Source organism: Sinohyriopsis cumingii, chromosome 19, assembly GCF_028554795.1.
Source record: "Sinohyriopsis cumingii isolate HCF-2022 chromosome 19, ASM2855479v2, whole genome shotgun sequence".
Classification (NCBI taxonomy): domain Eukaryota; kingdom Metazoa; phylum Mollusca; class Bivalvia; order Unionida; family Unionidae; genus Sinohyriopsis; species Sinohyriopsis cumingii.
Window position 1 is genome coordinate 11,300,413 of NC_142979.1, and position 27,188 is coordinate 11,327,600.

The 27,188-nt window shown below is 35.0% G+C and overlaps 2 protein-coding genes across 2 annotated transcripts in view; one reads left to right on the forward strand and one right to left on the reverse strand.

Moving 5' to 3' along the window:
- LOC149775129 (uncharacterized) overlaps positions 1-4,245 on the forward strand; it is a 68,064-nt gene extending 63,819 nt beyond the window's left edge. Inside the window, exon 12 of the mRNA XM_089942967.1 lies at positions 1,777-4,245. Coding sequence (XP_089799093.1) covers positions 1,777-1,832 — 56 coding nt within the window. The 3' untranslated portion in view covers positions 1,833-4,245. The remainder of the gene's footprint in view (positions 1-1,776) is intronic.
- A 13,363-nt stretch (positions 4,246-17,608) lies between these two features.
- Positions 17,609-27,188, reverse strand: part of LOC149775130 (uncharacterized) — a 45,901-nt gene continuing 36,321 nt past the window's right edge. Inside the window, exons 21-23 of the mRNA XM_089943396.1 lie at positions 21,786-22,004; positions 21,416-21,529; positions 17,609-17,818 (exon numbers count right to left, since the gene is read on the reverse strand). Coding sequence (XP_089799522.1) covers positions 17,697-17,818; positions 21,416-21,529; positions 21,786-22,004 — 455 coding nt within the window. The 3' untranslated portion in view covers positions 17,609-17,696. The remainder of the gene's footprint in view (positions 17,819-21,415; positions 21,530-21,785; positions 22,005-27,188) is intronic.

Below are 27,188 nucleotides of genomic sequence, written 5' to 3' on the forward strand. Positions count from 1 at the left end.
AGTTTAATTTTAGACTTTCATCATCAAATATCATTTGTTGTTTTTCATAATCATAATGAAATCTTACAAAGAAAGAGATCATGAAATTATAGGTGGATTTTAATTTTTTTATTGCATTTAGAAAAGAGAATTTAAAGATGTTTCAGTGTGAGATAAACAAACTGTATTCATAAGCAAACCAGTAAGTGTATCTTAAGTGGGGAATCAATATACTTTTATTGTAAATTTTAAGAGCTGAAAAACAGCAAATAACTTTGTTTGTGATACATATGGCATAAAGGAACTACATAAACTTTACTCAAAAATATAATCATTTTTATTTATTGTACATAACAGTCTCAGGTGTTATATACTCTGATATTGATTAATTGTATGATTGTCGAAGTTGAGCTATTATGGGCTTAAGCTATTATTTTATAATTAAGTTAATTGCGTCAAATTCAGGTGCATAATACCTGTCTCTTTCTTAGAATTACTTATGCTAAGCTACAGTTTCTGAAGGTTACCTGGTAGTAAGGCTAGTGAGCTTATGGTATACCCTGTGATCATTGTGCATTATGTACTGTCAACAGTTGCAGTTTTCAACTTTTGCTAAAAACCACTAAACCTGTATCAAAGTTGGTAGCATTTGGGCTTTAAGGCCTTTCAAGTTTATACATATGCTAATCCAATGTCAAATGTGGCTGCCATTACTAAAAAGAGAATGAAAAAATACAACTTTAAAATGACTTCTTTCAAAATTCCCTTAACTGAAATTCATCTATATTTGACTAAAGCATTCTGGCATAAAGGCCGTTTAAAATTCTTTTACAAATGTTGCCAATATGACTGCCATTATAAATTATAGAAAAGTGGACAAAACTGTAAATACCTTTATCTCACAAACTGCTCAACATAATTTGATCAAATTTGACAGAAAGAATCCTGGCATGAAGACTTTAATTATCCAAATGATACTAATCTACCATCAAATGTGATAGCTGCTACTAAATATAAAAAAATAACCTGAAACAACTTTAACAAAAATTGCTCACGAGATTTTGGCCATATTTGGCAAAAGCAACCAGGGAAGAAGGCCTGTCTGGCTTTTATATGTAAATTCAGTTGCATTACTAAAATTAAAATCAGAAGTTTTTTTCTTTAATAAACACTGCCTAAGAGTAGTTTATCAAATTTGACAGAAAACATTCTGACATGAAGACTTTCAAGATTTTGCACAGATGATGGTGATCCACTATTCAGAATTGCCATTGTTACCAAATTAGAGAACTTATTGACAGAAATCATTGATAGCCCTTCAGATTGGCACAGTTGATAGGGATCCATCATCCAATATTGCTGCAATCTTAGGTTCATTTGGGCCTCTTGTTTGATCTTTTTCACTTCATATGTTAAAGTAATTCCTCACTCTAATGACTAATGTGGTTGTTTATTATATCAGTGATTTCATAATAACAAGGTTCATTATAACAAGAGTGTACTGTTGTATGCATTGGAAGTGCCCTTTTGACCAGGCAGATTGTTTTGGGTTTTGGGGGTTTCTTTTAGTGCCCATCAGATGTGGCAAACTTTAATTCAGTAGCCCTTTTGAGCATTTATTTACCATGCCCATTTCAAGGTCCACAGGAAAAGTTAAAACCACATAGTCACCATACTTTATACATTCAAGATTGTTCAGCAGTCCTGCAAAAATCTATCTGCATACATATTCATCCATTCATTCATCCATCCAACCAAGTTTTGTTTATGTACCTACTTTTATAATTTTTATTTCAGAGTTAGAGGAGCGTAAAAGAGGTTTTGAGAGGTCAGCAGAAGATGGAGTAAAATGATTCCTCACTGGAACCACAAAGTATTTTGCCCATGAATGATTTGCTTCACCAATGAAATAAATGTGTATTTTATATGTGTACTATTAAAATGTTCATATATATGTACCATTTAAATGATCATATATATATGTATATATATGTGTGTGTGTGTTTGTGTACCATTACAATGATTATATATATGTACCATTAAAATGATCATATATATATATATGTGTACCATTAAAATGATCATGGTCATATATTTGTACCATTAAAATGATCATGGTCATATATTTGTACTATTAAAATGATCATATATATATATGTACCATTAAAATGATCATGGTCATATATATGTACCATTAAAATGATCATGGTCATATATTTGTACCATTAAAATGATCATATATATATGTACCATTACAATGATCATATATATATGAACATTCTGAAATTTGGATCCCATACAGATTTGTAAAATGTTTAGCATTTTATCACATTCAAGATTTTTACATACATATAAATAAATTATTTAATATATAATGATCTTAACTAATCAATTCTTGCTTTAAGATAGTTGTTCATTGTATCCACAACATGCTGTTTATGTTATCATAAAATGTTACATGTTTTCCTGCATGGTAGAGATATGTAAGATTTTTCATTTTTTATGGTTTTAATCCAAGAAAACAATATGTTCAACTCATATGATAATGAATTGAAAGATTTGTGTTTTGGAATGATGATATGTTAGAATATCCTAAGGAATCTCCACTTTCAGGAAAATAAATTCTTAATGATGATGTTAGATATCAAAGTGTAAGATGACGTCAGATATTGGAGTGTAAGATGTTGTGAGGCTGATGTTCTCTTTGATCAGGATATTCAAAAAAAGACTTCAGGATATCATGGATCAGGATATTCAAAAAAAGACTTCAGGATATCATGGATTAGGGTATTCAGAAGAAGACTTCAGGATATCATTGATCAGGGTATTCAGAAGAAAGTCTATTATGGATTAGGGTATTCAGAAGAAGAATTTGGTATATCATGGATTAGGATATTCAAGAAAAGACTTTGGGGTATCATTAAATTTTGTGTTGTCAGATACAGTGGAGGTACACCATGAGGATATAATGTATACCATTACACAGTGTACAGGGGAGACACTGAACTCCAAAGAATAAAGTAAAGGTATTCCATAGTACATTGGATAGGTGAGACACTGTATTCGAGAGATTGTTCTCTGGATGCATGCTTGTTTTGATGTGGTTTGTAATTGGCTGTATCTTAATCTGCCATTTACTGAATGGCATTCCTAATAAGAAGAGGACATCCAAAACATTCCTTATCGGACAAGTAGTGTGCCTTAATTTCTTCATGGGACTTTTGGGCATTCATTTCATGACAAATGTATTAATACAGTGCTGCCTGTGTATTATTTTAGACATATCATTAATACAGTGCTGCCTATGTGTATTATTTTTACTTGGAAAAGAATACTGCATCTGGTGTCAGAAGGATGTGAATTATGCTTCACATGTTAATAAGTTTTTATAGACTTACGTGGGAATGAATATTCACAAGTAAACACTGAGCTAAGAAAGCTAACATTAGGAATGGGGAGAAAAGACAATGGACTCTGCCTATAGTGGCCACTATGGCCAGTTTTATTTTTAAAGGGTTGCACTTTGTTTTTTTCTCATTTTTCTGCAAGATCGGCATTCAGGGGGAAAAGAAATGCCAAAATATTAACTATTTCAAAAAACATTAACAGTAAGAAGAAGAAAAGGGGTATCAATAGAGTCAGTTCAGATGATTTCTGTTTCATACAAATTATTTTTGACCTGGCTCCTCTTAAAATAGGGCAACTGCTTCCTTTGATCCCTGCTTGAGGAGAAGCACCAGATCAACCTTCCAATTGTCATATTTGTTTAGAATTGCCTGAAGAAAATGGCATACCAGCCTGTTTAATCTCAAAATCTGAACTGCCCAAATGTGTTTTAAGTCATAGCACTGAAAAATTCGCATCTTGCATAATATAATTTAATGCATAATTTAATTTTATTTTTATATTTGTTAATAAATTATCCTTTATTTAAGAATAATACCACTGTATTGATATGGCCATGAAATGGTCTGGAAAAGACGGTAGAATCTGTCTCTAAATACCCACTTCCTCATCTGTGACAGCTTGCTTTATGAACAGGTGGACAATGCATAGTGATGACTTTACATAAACTTGTATGTCATACACATGCAGCTAATTTACAGATGTTGCCTGGTACATGTTGCCAGAGTTCAAGTCATCTGAATGACAGCTATGACAGCTGATTTCATGCTACGATGCTATTGAATAATATATCAACCCAGTTTCTTTGTTTATTTATATTTCATTAATTTTAAAGATAATGTCAAATAAAATAAAAATGAACTTGCCGTGTATTTCATTTTTTGTAAAAAGGAAATATTATTTCCATTGACCAGTTGTATTTGTCTGAGAGTGACATGTCACCAGTTGCATTCTTTTTTGTAGGATCTACAATAATGAGAAATTCATCTGTGACTTAAAGACCATACAAGAGGTTTCTTTGAATTATAATGTTATTCATAAAATATTCCATTGTTGAACTTCATTTTTTACGAGTAGATCATAAGGTGTAAAGAAATTTTCACGTCAGAATCATCTGTAAATCTGCCTGATCCATTTGTAATGCTCAGTATATGCTATTCTCATCAACGTCAGCATTTTAATATGAAAATCTTCCATGCTTCATGACAAAATTAACAAGACAATAGCTTTTTAAACGGACATCATTACATTTGGAAATATATCACTCAGTACATATTTTTTTACAGTTTCTTCAGTTTAACTAGAAGATCTTTTTTAGCATGCTCAATTGGAAAGGTACCAATGTTAGAGCAGTACAAAAATTTGAATTATTGTGGCAACAATTTTGCCCGGTTTAAAAAAAAAAAAACATTCAAGTCATAAAATCATAAATTGTTACAAAGTAGACAATATGTCCCCATTTAAAGTATCTCGCACATTGCCTTGCATTGATGCAATAGTAAAAATGAAAGAAGAAACAATAAAGATAATACTGACTAACAGTCAAGTTTGCTAGGTGTTGATGTCTCAAAGGTGGCTTTCGGAAAATACAGGGGCTCCATGTGGCTGAGTGGTCTGAATCATTTGCCTTTACTAATCTGCCATTTTACCTGTGTCCATGGCTCAGCTAGTGTGGGTATATGCAAAAACTTGCCACTTGCTTCCCTTGGGTCAATGGTTCTTGCCGTGGGTTTTCCCTGGTTCTTCCTCCACCAGTTATACTGGCCGCCATGTACAACCTGTCTTGTCCTGAGAGATGGTGTTAAACCCAAAACAACAACATTGGATATGAATGTAAAATCTGCAGTGATATTACTTTGAAGTATAGTCCTCAGGATGTGCATGACCAATAAAATAGTTGACATGGACAATAAAATAGTTGTCATGACCTTTCAAAAAGTTTTCATGGACAATAAAATTGTTGACATGTTCTATGATTAGGCCAGTGAAATAGTTGACAGGATGAAATTTTAAAGGAACCTCGTTCCATGACATTAGATTGTATTTATTGTATTTAGGTTGGATAATGCAGAATAATAAAGTAATTCCATATTAATGAATTTAGTATCACAGTGGCAATGTCAGCTGTAGCCTCCCAAGTTTTGGGCAAGATTTATTATGGTATACTTAGCACATGATTTTAGATCCTAGGGTCGCATCAGAAGTGAAGTGTCATCTTGTTACATTCTGTATATATCCATGTTATCTTGCCTGACAAGAAAGTTTTTGATAATGTTGATGCAGTAATCTGTGCTGTACTGTGCTATACAGTAGTCTATAATATGGAAATTGCTATACTATGCTGTACAGTAGTCTATAATATGGAAATTGCTATACTATGCTGTACAGTAGTCTGTAATATGGAAATTGCTATACTATGCTGTACAGTAGTCTATAATATGGAAATTGCTATACTATGCTGTACAGTAGTCTATAATATGGAAGTTGCTATACTATGCTGTACAGTAGTCTATAATATGGAAATTGCTATACTATGCTGTACAGTAGTCTATAATATGGAAATTGCTATACTATGCTGTACAGTAGTCTATAATATGGAAATTGCTATACTATGCTGTACAGTAGTCTATAATATGGAAGTTGCTATACTATGCTGTACAGTAGTCTATAATATGGAAGTTGCTATACTATGCTGTACAGTAGTCTATAATATGGAAATTGCTATACTATGCTGTACAGTAGTCTATAATATGGAAATTGCTATACTATGCTGTACAGTAGTCTATAATATGGAAATTGCTATACTGTGTAATACAGCAATGTATCCTATGGAAATTGCTAATGTTTTCTTGGACAAGAATTGCTATTGTTTAGGTTGTTTTTCTGATTTAGTACTAAAGTTACAATATTTAAGTGATGATAACAAGGATATTTGATGTCCTAATTTGTTGTACTATACTGTATATAGATAGCACTGTATATACATTTTTATCATTTATCACAAGCAATTTCTTATGCTACATTGTGCTTATTTCTTTTTTTCTCATTATGTTATTCATCCCTACTCAATAAAATATTTGCTCAAGACTTAAAATTGTCAGAATTGTAAAATATAGGGTCTAACCTGGTATTATTTATAGAGTTTGAACTGTTTTTTTTTTATGGACTTTTGAAAATGCCTTCTGCATATACTGTTTAAGTGCATTTGATGTGTTGTATTTAAGCCACTTGTTAAAAATGTAATATCATGAGAAAAATCACATGGTCAATATACCACCCCTCATATAAATACTACTTTCAGGATAATAGTCTGGTATTTGAGGATTTAAAGGCAGTAATGCTAGTCTACCTATAGAATACCAGCAACACGTCAGTGGAGTTGGCAGTAATGCTAGTCTACCTGTAGAATACCAGCAACACGTCAGTGGAGTTGGCAGTAAGGATATTTGAGGATTTAAAGGCAGTCTACCTGTAGAGTACCAACAACACGTCAGTGGAGTTGGCAGTAAGAATATTTGAGGATTTAAAGGCAGTCTACCTGTAGAGTATCAACAACACGTCAGTGGAGTTGGCAGTAAGGATATTTGAGGATTTAAAGGTAGTCTACCTGTAGAATACCAGCAATACATCAGTGGAGTTGGCAGTAATGCTAGTCTACCTGTAGTTTACCAGTAACACATCAGTGGAGTTGGCAGTAAGGATATTTGAGGATTTAAAGGCAGTCTACCTGTAGAGTACCAGTAACACGTCAGTGGAGTTGGCAGTAAGGATATTTGAGGATTTAAAGGCAGTCTACCTGTAGAATACCAGCAACACATCAGTGGAGTTGGCAGTAATGCTAGTCTACCTGTAGTTTACCAGTAACACATCAGTGGAGTTGGCAGTAAGGATATTTGAGGATTTAAAGGCAGTCTACCTGTAGAATACCAGCAACACATCAGTGGAGTTGGCAGTAATGCTAGTCTACCTGTAGTTTACCAGTAACACATCAGTGGAGTTGGCAGTAAGGATATTTGAGGATTTAAAGGCAGTCTACCTGTAGAGTACCAGTAACACATCAGTGGAGTTGGCAGTAAGGATATTTGAGGATTTAAAGGCAGTCTACCTGTAGAATACCAGCAACACATCAGTGGAATTGGCAGTAATGCTAGTCTACCTGTAGTTTACCAGTAACACATCAGTGGAGTTGGCAGTAAGGATATTTGAGGATTTAAAGGCAGTCTACCTGTAGAATACCAGCAACACATCAGTGGAGTTGGCAGTAATGCTAGTCTACCTGTAGTTTACCGGTAACACGTCAGTGGAGTTGGCAGTAAGGATATTTGAGGATTTAAAGGCAGTCTACCTGTAGAATTCCAGCAACACATCAGTGGAGTTGGCAGTAATGCTAGTCTACCTGTAGAATACCAGCAACACATCAGTGGAGTTGGCAGTAATGCTAGTCTACCTGTAGTTTACCAGTAACACATCAGTGGAGTTGGCAGTAAGGATATTTGAGGATTTAAAGGCAGTCTACCTGTAGAGTACCAACAACACGTCAGTGGAGTTGGCAGTAAGGATATTTGAGGATTTAAAGGCAGTCTACCTGTAGAGTACCAGTAACACGTTAGTGGAGTTGGCAATAAGGATATTTGAGGATTTAAAGGCAGTCTACCTGTAGAATACCAGTAACACATTAGTGGAGTTGGCAGTAAGGATATTTGAGGATTTAAAGGCAGTCTATCTGTAGAATACCAGCAACACATCAGTGGAGTTGGCAGTAATGCTAGTCTACCTGTAGTTTACCAGTAACACATCAGTGGAGTTGACAGTAAGGATATTTGAGGATATAAAGGCAGTCTACCTGTAGAGTACCAGCAACACATCAGTGGAGTTGGCAGTAATGCTAGTCTACCTGTAGTTTACCAGTAACACATCAGTGGAGTTGGCAGTAAGGATATTTGAGGATTTAAAGGCAGTCTACCTGTAGAGTACCAGTAACATGTCAGTGGAGTTGGCAGTAAGGATGTTTGAGGATTTAAAGGCAGTCAACCTGTAGAATACCAGTAACACATCAGTGGAGTTGGCAGTAAGGATATTTGAGGATTTAAAGGCAGTCTACCTGTAGAATACCAGCAACACATCAGTGGAGTTGGCAGTAATGCTAGTCTACCTGTAGTTTACCAGTAACACATCAGTGGAGTTGGCAGTAAGGATATTTGAGGATTTAAAGGCAGTCTACCTGTAGAGTACCAACAACACGTCAGTGGAGTTGGCAGTAAGGATATTTGAGGATTTAAAGGCAGTCTACCTGTAGAGTACCAGTAACACGTTAGTGGAGTTGGCAATAAGGATATTTGAGGATTTAAAGGCAGTCTACCTGTAGAATACCAGTAACACATTAGTGGAGTTGGCAGTAAGGATATTTGAGGATTTAAAGGCAGTCTATCTGTAGAATACCAGCAACACATCAGTGGAGTTGGCAGTAATGCTAGTCTACCTGTAGTTTACCAGTAACACATCAGTGGAGTTGACAGTAAGGATATTTGAGGATATAAAGGCAGTCTACCTGTAGAGTACCAACAACACGTCAGTGGAGTTGGCAGTAAGGATATTTGAGGATTTAAAGGTAGTCTACCTGTAGAAAACCAGCAACACATCAGTGGAGTTGGCAGTAATGCTAGTCTACCTGTAGTTTACCAGTAACACATCAGTGGAGTTGGCAGTAAGGATATTTGAGGATTTAAAGGCAGTCTACCTGTAGAGTACCAGTAACATGTCAGTGGAGTTGGCAGTAAGGATATTTGAGGATTTAAAGGCAGTCTATCTGTAGAATACCAGCAACACATCAGTGGAGTTGGCAGTAATGCTAGTCTATCTGTAGTTTACCAGTAACACATCAGTGGAGTTGGCAGTAAGGATATTTGAGGATTTAAAGGCAGTCTACCTGTAGAGTACCAACAACATGTCAGTGGAGTTGGCAGTAAGGATATTTGAGGATTTAAAGGCAGTCTGCCTGTAGAGTACCAACAACACGTCAGTGGAGTTGGCAGTAAGGATATTTGAGGATTTAAAGGCAGTCTACCTGTAGAATACCAGCAACACATCAGTGGAGTTGGCAGTAATGCTAGTCTACTTGTAGTTTACCAGTAACACATCAGTGGAGTTGGCAGTAAGGATATTTGAGGATTTAAAGGCAGTCTACCTGTAGAGTACCAACAACACGTCAGTGGAGTTGGCAGTAAGGATATTTGAGGATTTAACGGCAGTCTACCTGTAGAGTACCAGTAACACGTTAGTGGAGTTGGCAGTAAGGATATTTGAGGATTTAAAGGCAGTCTACCTGTAGAGTACCAGTAACACGTCAGTGGAGTTGGCAGTAAGGATATTTGAGGATTTAAAGGCAGTCTACCTGTAGAATACCAGCAACACATCAGTGGAATTGGCAGTAATGCTAGTCTACCTGCAGTTTACCAGTAACACATCAGTGGAGTTGGCAGTAAGGATATTTGAGGATTTAAAGGCAGTCTACCTGTAGAGTACCAACAACACGTCAGTGGAGTTGGCAGTAAGGATATTTGTGGATTTAACGGCAGTCTACCTGTAGAGTACCAGTAACACGTTAGTGGAGTTGGCAGTAAGGATATTTGAGGATTTAAAGGCAGTCTACCTGTAGAGTACCAGTAACACGTCAGTGGAGTTGGCAGTAAGGATATTTGAGGATTTAAAGGCAGTCTACCTGTAGAATACCAGCAACACATCAGTGGAATTGGCAGTAATGCTAGTCTACCTGCAGTTTACCAGTAACACATCAGTGGAGTTGGCAGTAAGGATATTTGAGGATTTAAAGGCAGTCTACCTGTAGAGTACCAACAACACGTCAGTGGAGTTGGCAGTAAGGATATTTGAGGATTTAAAGGCAGTCTACCTGTAGAGTACCAACAACACGTCAGTGGAGTTGGCAGTAAGGATATTTGAGGATTTAAAGGCAGTCTACCTGTAGAGTACCAACAACACGTCAGTGGAGTTGGCAGTAAGGATATTTGAGGATTTAAAGGCAGTCTACCTGTAGAATACCAGCAACACATCAGTGGAGTTGGCAGTAATGCTAGTCTACCTGTAGTTTACCAGTAACACATCAGTGGAGTTGGCAGTAAGGATATTTGAGGATTTAAAGGCAGTCTACCTGTAGAATACCAGCAACACATCAGTGGAGTTGGCAGTAATGCTAGTCTACCTGTAGTTTACCAGTAATACATCAGTGGAGTTGGCAGTAAGGATATTTGAGGATTTGAAGGCAGTCTACCTGTAGCGTACCAGTAACACATCAATGGAGTTGGCATTAAGGATATTTGAGGATTTAAAGGCAGTCTACCTGTAGAGTACCAGTAACACGTCAGTGGAGTTGGCAGTAAGCATATTTGAGGATTTAAAGGCAGTCTACCTGTAGTTTACCAGCAACACATCAGTGGAGTTGGCAGTAAGGATATTTGAGACAGTAAAATTCAACAATAAGAACCTCCAATCCTCAATCACAAGACTCTTATCCGAAAAGGACATAAATAAAATACACAATGGTGTTATCCCAAAGGGGCATAACTCATCTTCAAACACAACACCATTATCCGAATGGGACATAAAAAAATACACAATGGTGTTATCCCAAATGGGCATAACTCATCCTCAAACACAACACCATTATCCAAATGGGACATAAAAAAATACACAATGGTGTTATCCCAAAGGGGCATAAATCATCCTCAAACACAACACCCTTATCCAATTCTGATACTGGAAAATTTTGCAGAAGAATAAAGAAATTGTAATTCTTTGTGATGGTTTGTCACATAAAAGTTAGAACTTCACAAAGGAATACAAATTTCAGAGTGTTTTGTGGATTTTTTTCAGTTTTAAATGTTGACATTTGTCCAACCTGACCACTTTATAGTCACAGGTGTGTTAAAATATGTGGTGCAGGAATTTATTTTCTTAAGTTAAATTTCAGCATGCATTAATGAGATCGCTAAAAATAATAATTCCGTATCTGAGAAATTTGATTCTTTCCCTCTTTACCTTTAAATTATCCAGGACGACCAGGTTGTAATTCATATACTGAAACCTATTCAAATTTATTGATAGTGTTTTACAACCTTTAATGAAATCATTTCCTTCATGCATTAAAGATACTACTGAGTTCATTAAAAGGTTGAAGTCTATTCCACAGCTGTCTGATAAATCAATCCTGGTATCATTAGATGTAACATGACTATATACAGTGTGACCCCGCTATAACACGGTAGTTGGGAGCCATAGAACCCGACTGCATTATAGACCAAACTGTGTTATTAGCAACCAAGTCAGTTAGCTGAAGAAAATGTACCCAAACAACAATTGTGGGGGGTGTAGGTAATAAATGCAGGCAGTAAAATACGTGCTTCATCTGCACAGTTACCATATTAAATTGATGCATATTAAATGAGAAATATACCTGTAGTGAAAACAGAGAAGACGTATATAGTAGTTTACTTTATTTAGAGAACCGTGAATTGGTACATATACATGAATCCTGTTTATATATAAATGTCTAATGTATAGCATGAATAGAGTATCAACACCGTGTACTCACCCGCGGACCTCATCATATACATTGAGTCCACAATACAAGTGATTCCATCAAAAATATGCACAAACACAACATTAAAATATTCAATAATTTTGTAACAGGTCATGTTGGTCTGAATTCAGTGGGAAAACATAGCACAATCACGTAACGAATGCCGAAGCACATTTACTTTTCAGTACGTTCCAAGTCAGTAAAAGTTAGTTTGCGTTTTAAGCCGTTGTTGGTAGCGTTCGTAAGCATAAACTTTTTCCCTACAAAAATTAAACTTTCACAGCACAGTTAATGTGTTCCAGTCACGTTGGAAAATGCAAAAATCCATCAGATTCCATCACTTTTATTTAAGGTTTGTACTGACTTCCTTTGAAGAAAAGTTCTTTGCTGTTATTGAACGATTGTAGTCGGCTTTCTTTGATGAAGGGTGCATGCGCTATTGGAGTCACCGCTAAAGGACAGCTATGGAGAACCAAACAAATGTCCATTTCATATTGTGGTGGCAACATCAAATAATTGAATTGCATGATTGAGACTGGTATTTTTGCATTTGCTGAGTACCTTTTCATAACAGTCGGTACTTCAAAGGTAATCTGTTTCCTTTGAAATTTCAGCAAACTATTTTATCTGGGTACATTTTTAAAAAGGAATTGGCTGTCGTTTGGACTATTCTAGTTACTGTCCCTCCATGCCTATTGAATAACCAATAAGATGTATTTTTTTTTTTTTACATTTGTGGTAGCAGCGTGATGCTGCCTTCCACACATGCATCTGAAATTTAACAAAGGGTCTACAGCCAATAGAGACGCAGGTGTTCTGATGACAGGGATTATTACAGAAAATGTAAGTGTTCTGAAGGATTTAATTCTGAGTGAAAAGAAGAGGAATTTTACTTACCATCCACATACAAATGCCAGTCTTTGTTAATATATTAATTACTAGCGAGCGGCCGAAAATCTGATGAAAGATAGATTATGAGACAATGCCTCATCCAGGTTTATCTCCATTACCAGAAATGTCAACAACAAAAAAGCGGATATTTCACAACAACCAGAACTCGTGCTTTATGTCAAGATAAGCGGATTATGATATAACAATGCACTGTTTAGATGGTTTGTCAATATGGACAAAGAATTAGTTTATGTAACAAGAGATAAATTTCAGTGCACTTTATATCCAGTTTGCAGCTTCCTTTCATGGGGCCTCCTAATTTCTGCACTCCAAACCAATGGTTGTATATACAAGTTTAAACAGCCAACAATGTCGCCAATAAATTAAAAAAAGCCACATGGTATGTTTTGCAGCCAATAAGGAAAAACAATCCAAGTTTGCGACATTGGCGAAGACTTACATGATCCCAGAATAAACTTTTTATGTTTTTTTCTTCATACTTTTAAGAAGAAAAAAATACTTTTTTCGTGTTCCAAAAATAATACATAAAATTTAAGGAGCCAAGCCATGATCGTCTTGTATTATTTATGTGCAATCTCTTCCCCAAAATGATAACAAACTTTTTACATTTTGTTTCATACTTTTTAAGAAAGAATTTTTTTGTGCACAAGAAAAATACATGTATATGAAATTTTGGGAGCCATGCCACGACCATGTTATATCCGAATTTGTGTTATAATGGAGCGTGCTATAGCAGGGTCACACTATACCAACATTCCGCATATAGATGGTATTGAAGCATATGAATATTTTCTTGATAACAATCCTAATAATAGCACACTATCTAGTGATGATATTTGTAAAATAACAAAACTTGTCTTGGAAAATAATTATTTTCAATTTAATAATGCGAATTACATCCAAATAATGGGTATGGCAATGGGTAGTCCTATGGCTCCTTCATACACTTCCCTTTTCATGGGTAAATTAGAAAAAGATTTTCTTCAAAACAAAAAGTTTAATCCATCTGTTTGGTTTAGATTTTTAGATGACATATATTTGATCTGGAACCATTCAGCTGAAGAACTGAAAAAATTCATTGATCGCCTAAATCATTTTCACCTGACAATTAAATTTACTTATACTGCATCATATACCCATGTTTCATTTTTAGATGTAAATGTAATAAAAAATATTGATAACACTATCTCTACAAATATTCATGTCAAAGAAACTGATATCCACCAATATGTTGAATATTCTTCATGTCATCCCATGTCATGTAAAAATGGTATAGCATATAGCCAAAAGATACCGATGCATTATTTCAGATGGTTGTCAATTACAAAATTTGTTGAATAAACTACAAACATATTTCCAAAATAGAAATTATCCTGCACATATAATTGATTCTGTGCTGAACAAAGCCCATAATCTTACTCAACATGAGGCTTTAAACACTACAAAATGTAAAATAGAGAAAAATAGAATTCCTTTCACAATACACTATAATCCTTCATTACCTAATATAGGTGTGTGTGTGTGTGATTAGAATTTTTAACGTAGCTTTTAACAAATTTTCAGTCATATCGCTACGATGTCTGCAGTGTGGCAGTTTATAGTAATGTCTAGCACTGGGGCATCATGTCACAGACACGTAGCATTATGTCTTACCCAGTCATATTATCCTGACACCAGGCTGACCAGTCCTAACACTAACTTCTTAATGCTGTGCGCCAAGCGAGGTAGCTGTTAGTACCATTTTTGTAAGTCTTTGGTATGACTTGGCCATGGATCGAACCCACGACCTCCCGCTTCCAAGGTGGACGTTCTAACCACTAGGCCACCGGAGCGGTACCTAATATAGGTCGTATAATTAATAAAAATTGGAGTCTCCTAAATTTATCAAATAAAACCAGTGTAAAATCACTTTACAAAAATAAACCAATTCTTGCTTATAGAAGACCCAAGAATTTGCAAGATTTTTTAACAGAACTAAACAGACAGAAAATAAAAAAATACACTTTTCATCATCTAATTGTAACAGACACCAGTGCTCTCAATGTGCAGACATAAAAGAAAGCACTTCTTTCAGTAGCATTAATACAAAAGAGGTATTTTCTCTACGTTATAACACTAACTGCTGTGATTTATTTGATAACCTGTAAAAAAAATGTAGCATGCAAACAATTCGACAAGTTTCTGAGAGAATGAATAATCATTGCTTTCATAAAATTATAGAGATCCTTAGTTTGCCTCTAATATTTCAACACACTTAAACACCAATAATCACTCTCTACTCGATTTTTCTTTCATGCCAATAGATAGTGTGCATGATGACATGAATAGACTCATAAAAGAAACTTATTGGATTCATAAGATACTTTGTATCCTAATGGCCTTAATACCAATGCACTATATAAAATTGTATCATTTTTTTTTAAATTGATAAATTGTATATCCTTTATAACAATATAATTATATGTATGACTGTTTGTCTCTATTTTATTTTATTATTTTCTTAAGTTAGAAAAAGATTGTTTATCAAAGCAGATATGTAATCTCACTTTTTCAATAACATGGGATTGCTGGAAATTACATTTATCATTAGCAAGTTGTTTTTTTGTACAGTCCTTTAATACATTGTACAGACATTTCAGTTAAGTGAATGGCTGTTGTTCGGTGATGCTTTGGCTTCGAGGTCTTAGAAGTATTTCAGTTCCACCAATGTCTATGGCATGCTGTCTACTCACTGTTACTTAAAATACTTTGTTTTTTCTAATACAGCATTGTCTATAACTAGATTTTCTGGCCTTTTGACCTCTAAAGGATCAAGTCTGGCAATGTGAAGGGACATAACTCACCCCATCCTATGAAATGATTAGTCAGAGTTGATACAGTTCACAGCTTCATTGTAACACTTAAAACAATGTATATTCATTTGAATAGAAAACGCACATCAAAAGTAACTTCTGAAATTTTTTTGAAATGCTATGCTATTAAATTATGTGTTAAGAGTTAAAGAGAAGAAAAGACTTCATGTTTATGTTTAAGATTAATTTAAGAGTAATTAATTGGTAATTGCACATGATCATGTGAAAAGGATCCAATTACTATGATAATGATAATGATATTTATATTATATACCTATCAGTATTCACTGGTAAATAAATACAATCTCCAAACAACTGAAAAGAAAGACATTTCTTAAGATTTCAACCTTTCTGATACAAACTTCATCTTAACTCATAAACTGAATATCACTTTTTGAATAGCTGATATGTACATTAATATAACTTTTATGCATGAAGTGTGTATAACAATAGTCACTCATGTTCACTACTATCACTGTTAATAACATGAAGTGTGTATAACAATAGTTACTCATGTTCACTACTATCACTGTTAATAACATGAGTGTGTATAACAATAGTCACTCATGTTCACTACTATCACTGTTAATAACATGTGTGTATAACAATAGTCACTCATGTTCACTACTATCACTGTTAATAACATGAGTTCTTCAGATAAATGCGTCAGAAGAGTCATTAATGTGATTTACAGCTATTGTGCATTATTCAGATTATGCATCACAGAAGGTATCACCAGATGAATAACTAGGACTGTTTATATCAGAGGCTGATAGCATTTAACTGTTTCTGGTAGGACATTGTGAGAGGCTCAGATGGGAACTTTCTATGGGAATGACCGCATTATTTTGATAGTAGTGGGATTGAATAGAATGTTGGAACTTTATTATACAGATTTGTTAAAGAGAATGCATAGTTATTCATGCTCATTAATTTGTAACCTAGAAACTTCAAGAAAAAGGTAGTTCCAGCTTTGTTTGAGAGTGTGGTAACACCAAATTTGAAAATGACAGATTGGACAGTCAAATTCAGGCTCATTCTTGGGTAGAAAATTGATAGGTATATAATAAAATGTTGTATTATGTGATCTGTCCAAGCCATCTGTATTCTTAATAATTGAAGCATTAATAATGCTCTAACAGAGAGAGCTAATTGATTGGTGTTAATAATTCCCTAACAGAGAGAGCTAATTGATTGGTGTTAATAATGCTCTAACAGAGAGAGCTAATTGATTGGTGTTAATAATGCTCTAACAGAGAGAGCTAATTGACTGGTGTTAATAATGGTCTAACAGAGGGAGCTAATTGATTGGCGTTAATAATGTTCAAAAAGAGTTCTAATTGACTGGTGTTAATAATGCTCTAAAAAGAGCAAATTGATTGGTGTTAATAATGCTCTAAAAGAGAATTAATTGATTTGTGTTAATAATGCTCTAAAAGAGAGGTAATGGACTTGCTTAGCAGATAATCTGCAAAGAAAGAAAGATTATCAAAGGGGAGTTAACTGCATTATCCAGAGAGACTGTGGTACCATGATGGGTCTGTACAGGATTGCTGTCCCTTCCTTGCTAATAGGAAGTGTGGCATGTTAATAACTGAATCACTATTGAAGTGCCGTTAAGAGAGAAATGTGGTTTAATCTCAAAACCTTTGTTAATCTAGAATATCATGTATATTCTCTTAGCTTGTATCTGCTGGCCTAGCTTTTGGAATGAACAGGAGAGTTATTATTTGAATATAGAATCCAAAGTTACCACCCGAGTCTTGTTAATTTTTAAAAGAATTTCTTCAAATGTGAATACTTTTGTATACACTTTGTGTATTTATGTGTGTTTGTGAAAGAGAGCAAGTGAGAGAAGAAGGCCAAATGAAATAATATTTCTTATTTATTAGATATGATGTCTGCTTGCAGTTACATATCACACCCAACTTCCTTGTGCTAATGTGTGCAAAATGTTATGGAAAGGTGTTTGACATGGCAGATGGCCTGTAGTAAGTTGTAACTGGGTATTCTCTGTGTGATCCACAGTATCTCCAGTAGTACTCAGCTTGAGAAAAGCAGGTGAACATCCAGGTATCTGGAATAAAAATTCATAAGCAAATACTTGCAAGAACATTGTGCTTAGAACTAGAGTATAGTATGTGCCCCAGCCTAGTCATTTTCTTAGTCCTATAGTATAGCATGTGTCCCAGCCAAGTCATTTTTTTAGTTCTATAGTACAGTATGTGTCCCAGCCTAGTCATTTTCTTAGTCCTAGAGTACAGTATGTGTCCCAGCCTAGTCATTTTCTTAGTCCTAGAGTACAGCATGAGTCCCAGCCTAGTCATTTTCTTAGTCCTAGAGTACAGCGTGAGTCCCAGCCTAGTCATTTTCTTAGTCCTAGAGTACAGCGTGAGTCCCAGCCTAGTCATTTTCTTAGTCCTAGAGTACAGCATGAGTCCCAGCCTAGTCATTTTCTTAGTCCTAGAGTACAGCGTGAGTCCCAGCCTAGTCATTTTCTTAGTCCTAGAGTACAGCGTGAGTCCCAGCCTAGTCATTTTCTTAGTCCTAGAGTACAGCATGAGTCCCAGCCTAGTCATTTTCTTAGTCCTAGAGTACAGCATGAGTCCCAGCCTAGTCATTTTCTTAAACTGTAATGACGTACAGAAAATTGCACTTATATTACTGTCACATGTTCCATAATTCCTTTGTTTTATTTCATATATATTTAACAAGAGGTCCTGCATGTCAATAATACAGTGATTTTTCATCAAGATAAAGTGATAACATTTTTCATATAAATATTGTGTACCCTAAATGAACATTTCACAGAGGAAGTATTTCATGTAGAAAATTGCTCTTAGGAGTGCTTTTTCTTCACGAAATATTTTTTGCCACTCAAGAAGATTTTCATAGGACTACACATGTCATTCAACTTTGAAAGGTAACCTGGGAAAGAAAAAAGAGTAAACAAAAGGCATTTTGATTTGTGGTTATAAAGGTGAAAGGTCCTTGTGACTTAGAGAAAATTGGTTTGTAGAATATATATGTTTAGAGTATGTTCCTTGACCAAACTTTGTAGATAGATAGCTTTCACTCAATACAATAAAGAAATATATTGATCCTGGGGTCTAAAGGTCAGAAGATAATGTCCTGATAAGTCTAATCAGAAATTATTGATTCTGCACATTAGCTCTCTACCTCATATGTTGCCCAATAATTGAGGTCACTGAAACATGTTGGTCAAATTGTATCCAGTCCCTTGATACCTTGCCCATTAGTAGAGGTCACTGAGACCTGTTGGTCAAATTTTATCCAGTCCCTTGATACCTTGCCCATTAGTAGAGGTCACTGAGACCTGTTGGTCAAATTTTATCCAGTCCCTTGATACCTTGCCCATTAGTAGAGGTCACTGAGACCTGTTGGTCAAATTTTATCCAGTCCCTTGATACCTTGCCCATTAGTAGAGGTCACTGAGACCTGTTGGTCAAATTTTATCCAGTCCCTTGATACCTTGCCCATTAGTAGAGGTCACTGAGACCTGTTGGTCAAATTTTATCCAGTCCCTTGATACCTTGCCCATTAGTAGAGGTCACTGAGACCTGTTGGTCAAATTTTATCCAGTCCCTTGATACCTTGCCCATTAGTAGAGGTCACTGAGACCTGTTGGTCAAATTTTATCCAGTCCCTTGATACCTTGCCCATTAGTAGAGGTCACTGAGACCTGTTGGTCAAATTTTATCCAGTCCCTTGATACCTTGCCCATTAGTAGAGGTCACTGAGACCTGTTGGTCAAATTTTATCCAGTCCCTTGATACCTTGCCCATTAGTAGAGGTCACTGAGACCTGTTGGTCAAATTTTATCCAGTCCCTTGATACCTTGCCCATTAGTAGAGGTCACTGAGATCTGTTGGTCAAATTTTATCCAGTCCCTTGATACCTTGCCCATTAGTAGAGGTCACTGAGATTTGTTGGTCAAATTTTATCCAGTCCCTTGACACCTTGCCCATTAGTAGAGGTCACTGAGACCTGTTGGTCAAATTATCTCCTGTACCTTCATACCCTGCCCGATAGTTGAGATCACTGAGAACTATTGGCCAAATTTTAGTGAGTTCCTTCAAACTCTACTACTGCCCACACAAAGGACTATTTGCATGGGGGACAATATAATGTGCCATTCCGTCTACTCTTACTGAAATGCTCATTCGGTTGTACACTGTGTGTACTCTGACATGTTCATTCGGTTGTACACTGTGTGTACTCTGACATGTTCATTCAGGCTGTACATTGTGTGAAAAAGTGATCAGTATTTCTGTAAGATTTTAACATAATTAGCTTAACAAATCCTCTTGAATTACAAAAATGTAGACTTTGGCATGAAACAAGTCACCTTTTTCAGTAAAAACTATTTTAATTGTAAAAATCATCATGTTACTGACATGACCTGTCCATATATATATATATATATATATATATATATATATATATATATATATATATATATATATATATATATATATATATATATATATATATAATTCTATTACGATTTTGGGAAGAACAATGATTTCAGGGTTGGGGAATTCTTGAATATTGTTATATCCATGCGTAAGTGTGTATTTCAGCTGAAGTGTCTATAAAAGATGAACTCCATGTGTTTGTCAAATATTCAGCGCATTGTATTCTTTTAGACTGTGTCAACTTGCACAGATTTGCTAGAACTAGACCATACACGTTTTTGCCACGAAATATCTCATTCCCTTCACTTAGGATCTAAAGATGAGTGACTCTGGTGTGTGCTGATGTATGTATATTATACAACAGCTCATTTTACACCTTTGAGGTCTTGAATTCAATCCCTACGGCTGGCATGTTCAGGTTAGTGCTCGTCATAAGTTTCATTGCAGTCTCCATTTCCTCATGTAGTAGATTAATAGATTTATACAAAATAAGGAAACATAAATGTAATAAAAATATTTGACATACGACCGGTAGATATGAATGTCTATAAGTTATTGTGCATTGTATATATGTGTAAAATATTTGTATGAAAATTTCAGGCAGGTATTACACATATATGATTAATTTAAAATAACAAATAATAAATTTGTGCAGTTATGTAATCAATATGATGGTCTGGAGCTTATCTTGGGTAAATTCCAACTCTTTCATTCTGCAGTTTGAAATTTTAAAATTGAAAAGAAGAATTTAACTTTAATCAGAATTAGCTAATGTAGCAAGCTATATGCAAATCTAATCATAACGAGGTCATTGTGAAATAAGTTCAATCAATCAAGTATGAGTCTATGTTCAATGTGAGCTATTTTACTCAGAATTTTAGTGTACAGGTTGATGAGAAACGGCACAAAACATTTCATTAATACCTATGGTTACTTCAAGTTCACGCAAATTAGAGTGCAGGACCTACCTTGGGACTCACCGGAGTCCGTCGATGGTCCTTTTCTTTTGTAAAATATGTACCCCTGAGCAATCTGATACCAGCTTTGCATTGTTGGATATTAGAAGTGTTTAATAATTTACACGTTTTCAAATATATTCGATTTTAAATAGTGAAGAGATATTTTTTCTTTCTTGTAAAATTTAAAATTAATCATAGGGCATGATATTTGAATTCAAAACGAGAAGAAAGGAAAAAGAAAAGGAGTAACAAAAGAATGTAGCAGAGATACAATACCGGTATGAAGATTTGCTGCACCCAAAGCATCGTAGAACATTGATTTAGCCTCTGTATGTGCAGGGCAGTGTGGAACATGGATCCAGCATCCACCACCTGCAGTTCTGGTTCGACCTAAAAAAAATTAAACTATTCAAAATACACTGTAAATAAATATTACGTCTTGTACATCCTTAAATTTACATAGCATGGTGGCATCAAAACGTGGCAACATCATGGCATTCATACGGCATTCATCCATTCCAAAGTCGAAAGAAACTTGAATATTTGATTTAACGCTATCATTTTTCGTTCTTTCTTTCTTTCTTGTGATTTTATAATATTCTTCATTTGAAATTGACAAGGAAAATTCATATTAATTATACATTACCAGTGGGTCTGAAGATGCTTGTAATTGGGTATTTGTCACTGCCTCCACAATACTGCCACTGATTGTAAGCACGCGATAGACAAGCCTCTTCGTTTGTTGATGCATTCAGTTGCTGCTCAGCATACGTGTCTCTGGAAATCCGCCCACTGTTGGTAAAACCATGTCCAGGACATCCATAGTCCGCCATAAAACAACCGTCTCCCCCTATTGTCATGGCGCCTGTTTAGAAGATAATTTTGCTGATGGGTATGAGAAGTTTGAAGCGTAAATAGGACAACCACAATAAAAGAAATGATAAAGTTAATAAAAGAAATGATAAAGTTAATAAAAGAAATGATAAAGTTAATAAAAGAAATTGAGAAGAAGAAAACAGACATAACGAAAGACAAGGGCACATTTTAAAAAGTGCTTTGTATACCTTCCCATTAAAATTTAAAAGAACATGTTAACAATGCTCATTTATTTACCATAATCTAAAAATTTCTTTAATAAAGAAAGCCAGCATGTATGTTACTTTATACCCAGTGTGTGCTCTGTTTGGACATTACTAGCCCAAACCATCAAAACTTTCTACCCAATGTGTTTAGACATTACTAGCCCAAGCCATCAAAACTTTCTACCCAATGTGTTTGGACATTACTAGCCCAAGCCATCAAAACTTTCTACCCAATGTGTTTGGACATTACTAGCCCAAGCCATCAAAACTTTCTACCCAATGTGTTTGGACATTACTAGCCCAAGCCATCAAAACTTTCTATCCAATGTGTTTGGACATTACTAGCCCAAGCCATCAAAACTTTCAGCAGATATAAACATTTTTTTAGATAGTGACATGTTTGGATGTGAAAGAAACTGAAAAGTGAAAATAATTAAGACTAGAATTTTGTCCCTCTTGCGAGTGAAATATTAATTCAAGTGGTTTTGACTTAAGAAAGAGGAATATTTATGTTTTACCCGCATATGAAGTCTTATTCAAATAAACTCGTATTACAGTCTTACTGACATCTATACTGACCCATACCCCTCCATAATTACACACACACACACTAACAGTGTAAGGTAGGTGTAACGCATATGCCAGACTTGTGAGGACTAGCACTTACTCTTACATACCCATACACATTCTTAAAGAAAAACCTCCACTTGCAAATAAAAAAACCTATGATGAATGGAAAGAGTATGCAATGATAAACAGACACACACACAATCAGTGTAACATACAATATCATATTTTTACAAACAAACCCACACTTGAAAGGATAATGTTTTGATATTTTACAATTCCTTTCTTGCAATTGCTGTAACTTTACAACAAATATGTAATAAATTTGAAATGCACATGAAGTTTTAATGTTGTTTATTTATGTCGGTTCTTGTTGTCATTGCTTATTTATCCTTGTAATACACCTTTCGTCATTAATGTTTCCCTTTCCTCGGATGTCATCCTGATTTAAAGATTTTTCGTGACATTGTTTTTTGACCTACGTAATATAAATAGCGACATGTATTTTGAAGAACAGCTTGAATATTTTAAGGAACAATGTGAATTTCTTGTGATATAGTTGTAGAAAAAAAGGAGTCATAATGGGATTCTGTACATGATGCTGTTGTGTATATTTGATTTAAATTATATTTGATTTAATTTAATTGTTTCTTTGTTAATTTTTTTTATTGCATTACATGCTGTTGTAATGTAATTGTATTTACTGGAATTCGACATTTTCCAGAAATTAGTTTGACCTGACTGTTTTTTCGTAAACACCTAATATTAGAACTTTGTATCTTAATGCTGACCTAGTTCCTGACCATGATACAGAATTAGTAAGAGTTAAGTAAACTACTTCTTTTTTTAATTTTTATATTCATTCTTAATGTGGGATTTATAGGGTGAAATCGAGGCTGTCCTGGGTGTACGTGACTTTAGACATGTAAATAACCTCTATTTCAAAATTTTGGTTTTACCGGAATTGCGCAGTAGTCAGATTTATTAGTGATGTTTTGAGAAATAATCTCAGTTGGGGCTTTTAAACACTTAGACATCAAGGTGTTAATTCTGTTGTGACCAGTTTGAGTTGAAATTCTATTTATGGAATTATTAATTCTTTTCACTGGGAATATTTAAGTGCTCATACAGAATTCTTAGACAAAGACATTTATTGAAATTTTATTCAGAATTCAAACATCGGAATATTATTTTCTTTGGTTCAACAAAGAATTGTATATACATCAGTACTATACTGGCTATAGCATACATCATCGCCTTCCATTTTGGTTTTCGTCGGGACTTGAACTCAAATTTAATAAAAACATTTTATTAATAGGACTTCTAATTTTTAATTCTTGGATTATTCTTGGATTATTTTTGGATTTGATTCTTAAAACCGTAAGTTCTTTTCCTCATTTTTACCTTGTTTTTCTAGGGAAATAAATTAGTTGTTAAATTTTACAAAGCTTAATGTCTTCACTTTTTTCTTGTTACTGTTTATGTGCATAACATGCCTGGCAATTCAAGGGGTCATAATGGGATACTGTACATGACATGCCTGGCGAATCAAGGGGTAATACTGCGATACTGTGCCTGACATTCCTGGCAAATCAAGAGGTCAAAATAGGATACAGTGCAAGACATGCCTGGCAACCTTAGGACTAAATTGTACTACTAATTTTTTATACAAGCCAATTTACCATCCATTAATTTTGTAAATACTGTCATTACATTAGATTGTCTTACGGAAAAGTATACTCTTGATCCAATTTTACTACATAAATATAAGATTTTTTAATCCAATTTTAGAACCCCACATTTTCTGCCTTTAATATTTTTGTTTCTTTTTACTTTTTTGATTAAACTTGATTTTCAACAGAAGCATACAATATTCTTATACATGAAGATGGACCAGGAGGATTTTTGTGATTGATCAGACTGGTTAGATTGATACTTTGTGCTGAAGCTGAAATAAAGAATGCTACAACTGCAGAGACAACACCTCCTCACCACCCCCACCCCCACCACCCCAAAAAACACAAAAAACAGCAACATATTTACAAGAAACGACTTGTAAAAGTCGACAGTCAGACAGACAACGATTTCACTAAACCCTTTTGGATGCAAATTACAGGACCTGGGGAAGAGTATATTAAAAGCATTTTTTTTGAAATGATATTCAATGTCACGAGGACACAGCAAATGACATGGATACTGAATCAGAAATTGGTATTTTACTTGCAAAATTTAACTTTGTGATAGTTTTATAGAACTAATGTAAAAAAAATGACACTAATTCAGACGCGCTGACGTATGTCAAGGACGAAAAAGAGCAAACACCAGCAATGATTTGAAGAGACAGATGTGGACGGTCTGAAGCACGATGTACAATACTTGAGAATGAATGTTGATAATGAAGTTACAGAACAATGTAACATTAATGCCAAGTTTACCAATAAGCAGTAGCATGTATGCAATTATATACATTTTGCAACAGTGTGATATAAATTATGTTATTAGTGATGTTACTAGAGGCACGTCTGATGTGATCTGTATCACCACAAAGTTGATTCAGTTATACCAAATTTAGAACCCATTGTTTCAGAGGTTATTTTCTCATGTACTATTTGAAAATAGCATTGCTTGCTAAAAAGAATCCAAAATAACTGCAATGTATGTACTTGCAGAGAAGATCATGCAGCAATAAATGAAGTTTTGCCTCTTAGAGGGAAAATGGCACATCGCAAAGCTGACTAAAATAAAGACAATGACTACATGTCTTCAAAATGTAAGCTTCCGACTAGCAGTTCAAATGAAAATATTTAATGTCCATCAAATGAAGATGACCAATCACTAATAGATGATCATCAAGTGCATGGGAACCAGCGAAGAAAACCAAGAAATGAAACAAGGTATCTGAACATCCAAGATAAATGCTGGAATTGGTAGAGGTTCACACAACAAAAGGCAACCAATGTAAGAACTGGTAGAGGTTCGCACAACAAAGGCAACCAATCCAAGAACTGGTAGAGTTTCACACAACTAAAAACAATCAATGCTAAAACGCTTTACAGACAATTAAACAACATGCATCAGAAAAAGAGAAGAGATCATTTATTATTTACAGAATGATTTTGAAAACAATCCATCAAAATCTGAACCTTTGGATAACTCTGTGAAATGAAGGTCCGGAGGAATTGTCAAATGCAGGTGCCTCTTCAGATTGTGAAGAAAATAAAAGATCTATGAAGATTGCAGAAACAACACACCGGTAACTCTGATAGACTTTTAGCATGTAATTTGATGGAAAAACATAGTCTAGACAATAACTGCGTAATGACAGATGTTATGGAACATTTACATCACTGTAGGCCATGGAATTCGATGGCCCAAGGGCCGTACCTACCTTGTTATCTCTCATGACACACACGGCTTAGTGGGCCGCGTGTTTGAGACCCCTGCTCTAGGCCCGTGAAGGACATGAAAGCTACAATAGTTGCGCGTCTAGAAGAAAACATAGTCTATATTACTATAGACTATTAGTACTTTGTTATATGTATGGACAGTTAACACCTCAATCTAGTTCTGTTGGGTAAAGCTTCGATGTTATCTTTGTGACTCCTACTTTTAGTTCTTGTCTAATTGTGGTAAGTATCAACGGAGAAACAAGATTGGATGATGGCGTTTCAACGGATAGAGTTGGAAACTCTTTCATCTCCTATCCTGATCTATCTTTCAGTAACTTCCTCGGGTTCCTCACTCTCTACCGGTGTAAATATCGATCATAAAATTCGATGACCTTGAATCCATCACCAACATTCTGCGTTGCCTACGGCATCCTGAACATTTTGGTTTGCTCAGTCCTAATGATAAATGTTGCCATCACACAGGCTGAAATTGCTTACGGTATCAAAGAATATCGTTGTTTAGATTTACCACATTGAGGATATACAAAACGAGGTTGTTGTTTTAGGACATCTAAAGATGATCGTTGAAAACGGCAGAAGCAATCGCGCTCTCATTTGCTTTCTTTTGGAAACGTTTTCTTCCACTTGCCTTCATAACGCGTTATCTTTCAAAAAAGAGTCGGTGGCAGTAGCGTAGCCAATGAAAGAGTACAACATTTTTTAGCCATCGTTTCTGGCACGTTGTATCCAGCTGTCTTGACTTTTTCCTAAGAAGAGTAACAATCGCAAAGCTTAGCCAAATATCTAGCGCTCACCGACTCATTTGTTTGAGGTGGCATAATAGCAAGGATATTCTTCGGCAAGAATATTTTTCCTTCAGCAAGAATATTTTTTTTCTTTCTATTTTCCTATGTACTAAAATTATGAGGAAAATGCCATTTAGCCATTTAAATTATTCTAAACGTTCTAGGCATCTTACACAAGCACATTAAAATTGGTGATGACAAACAT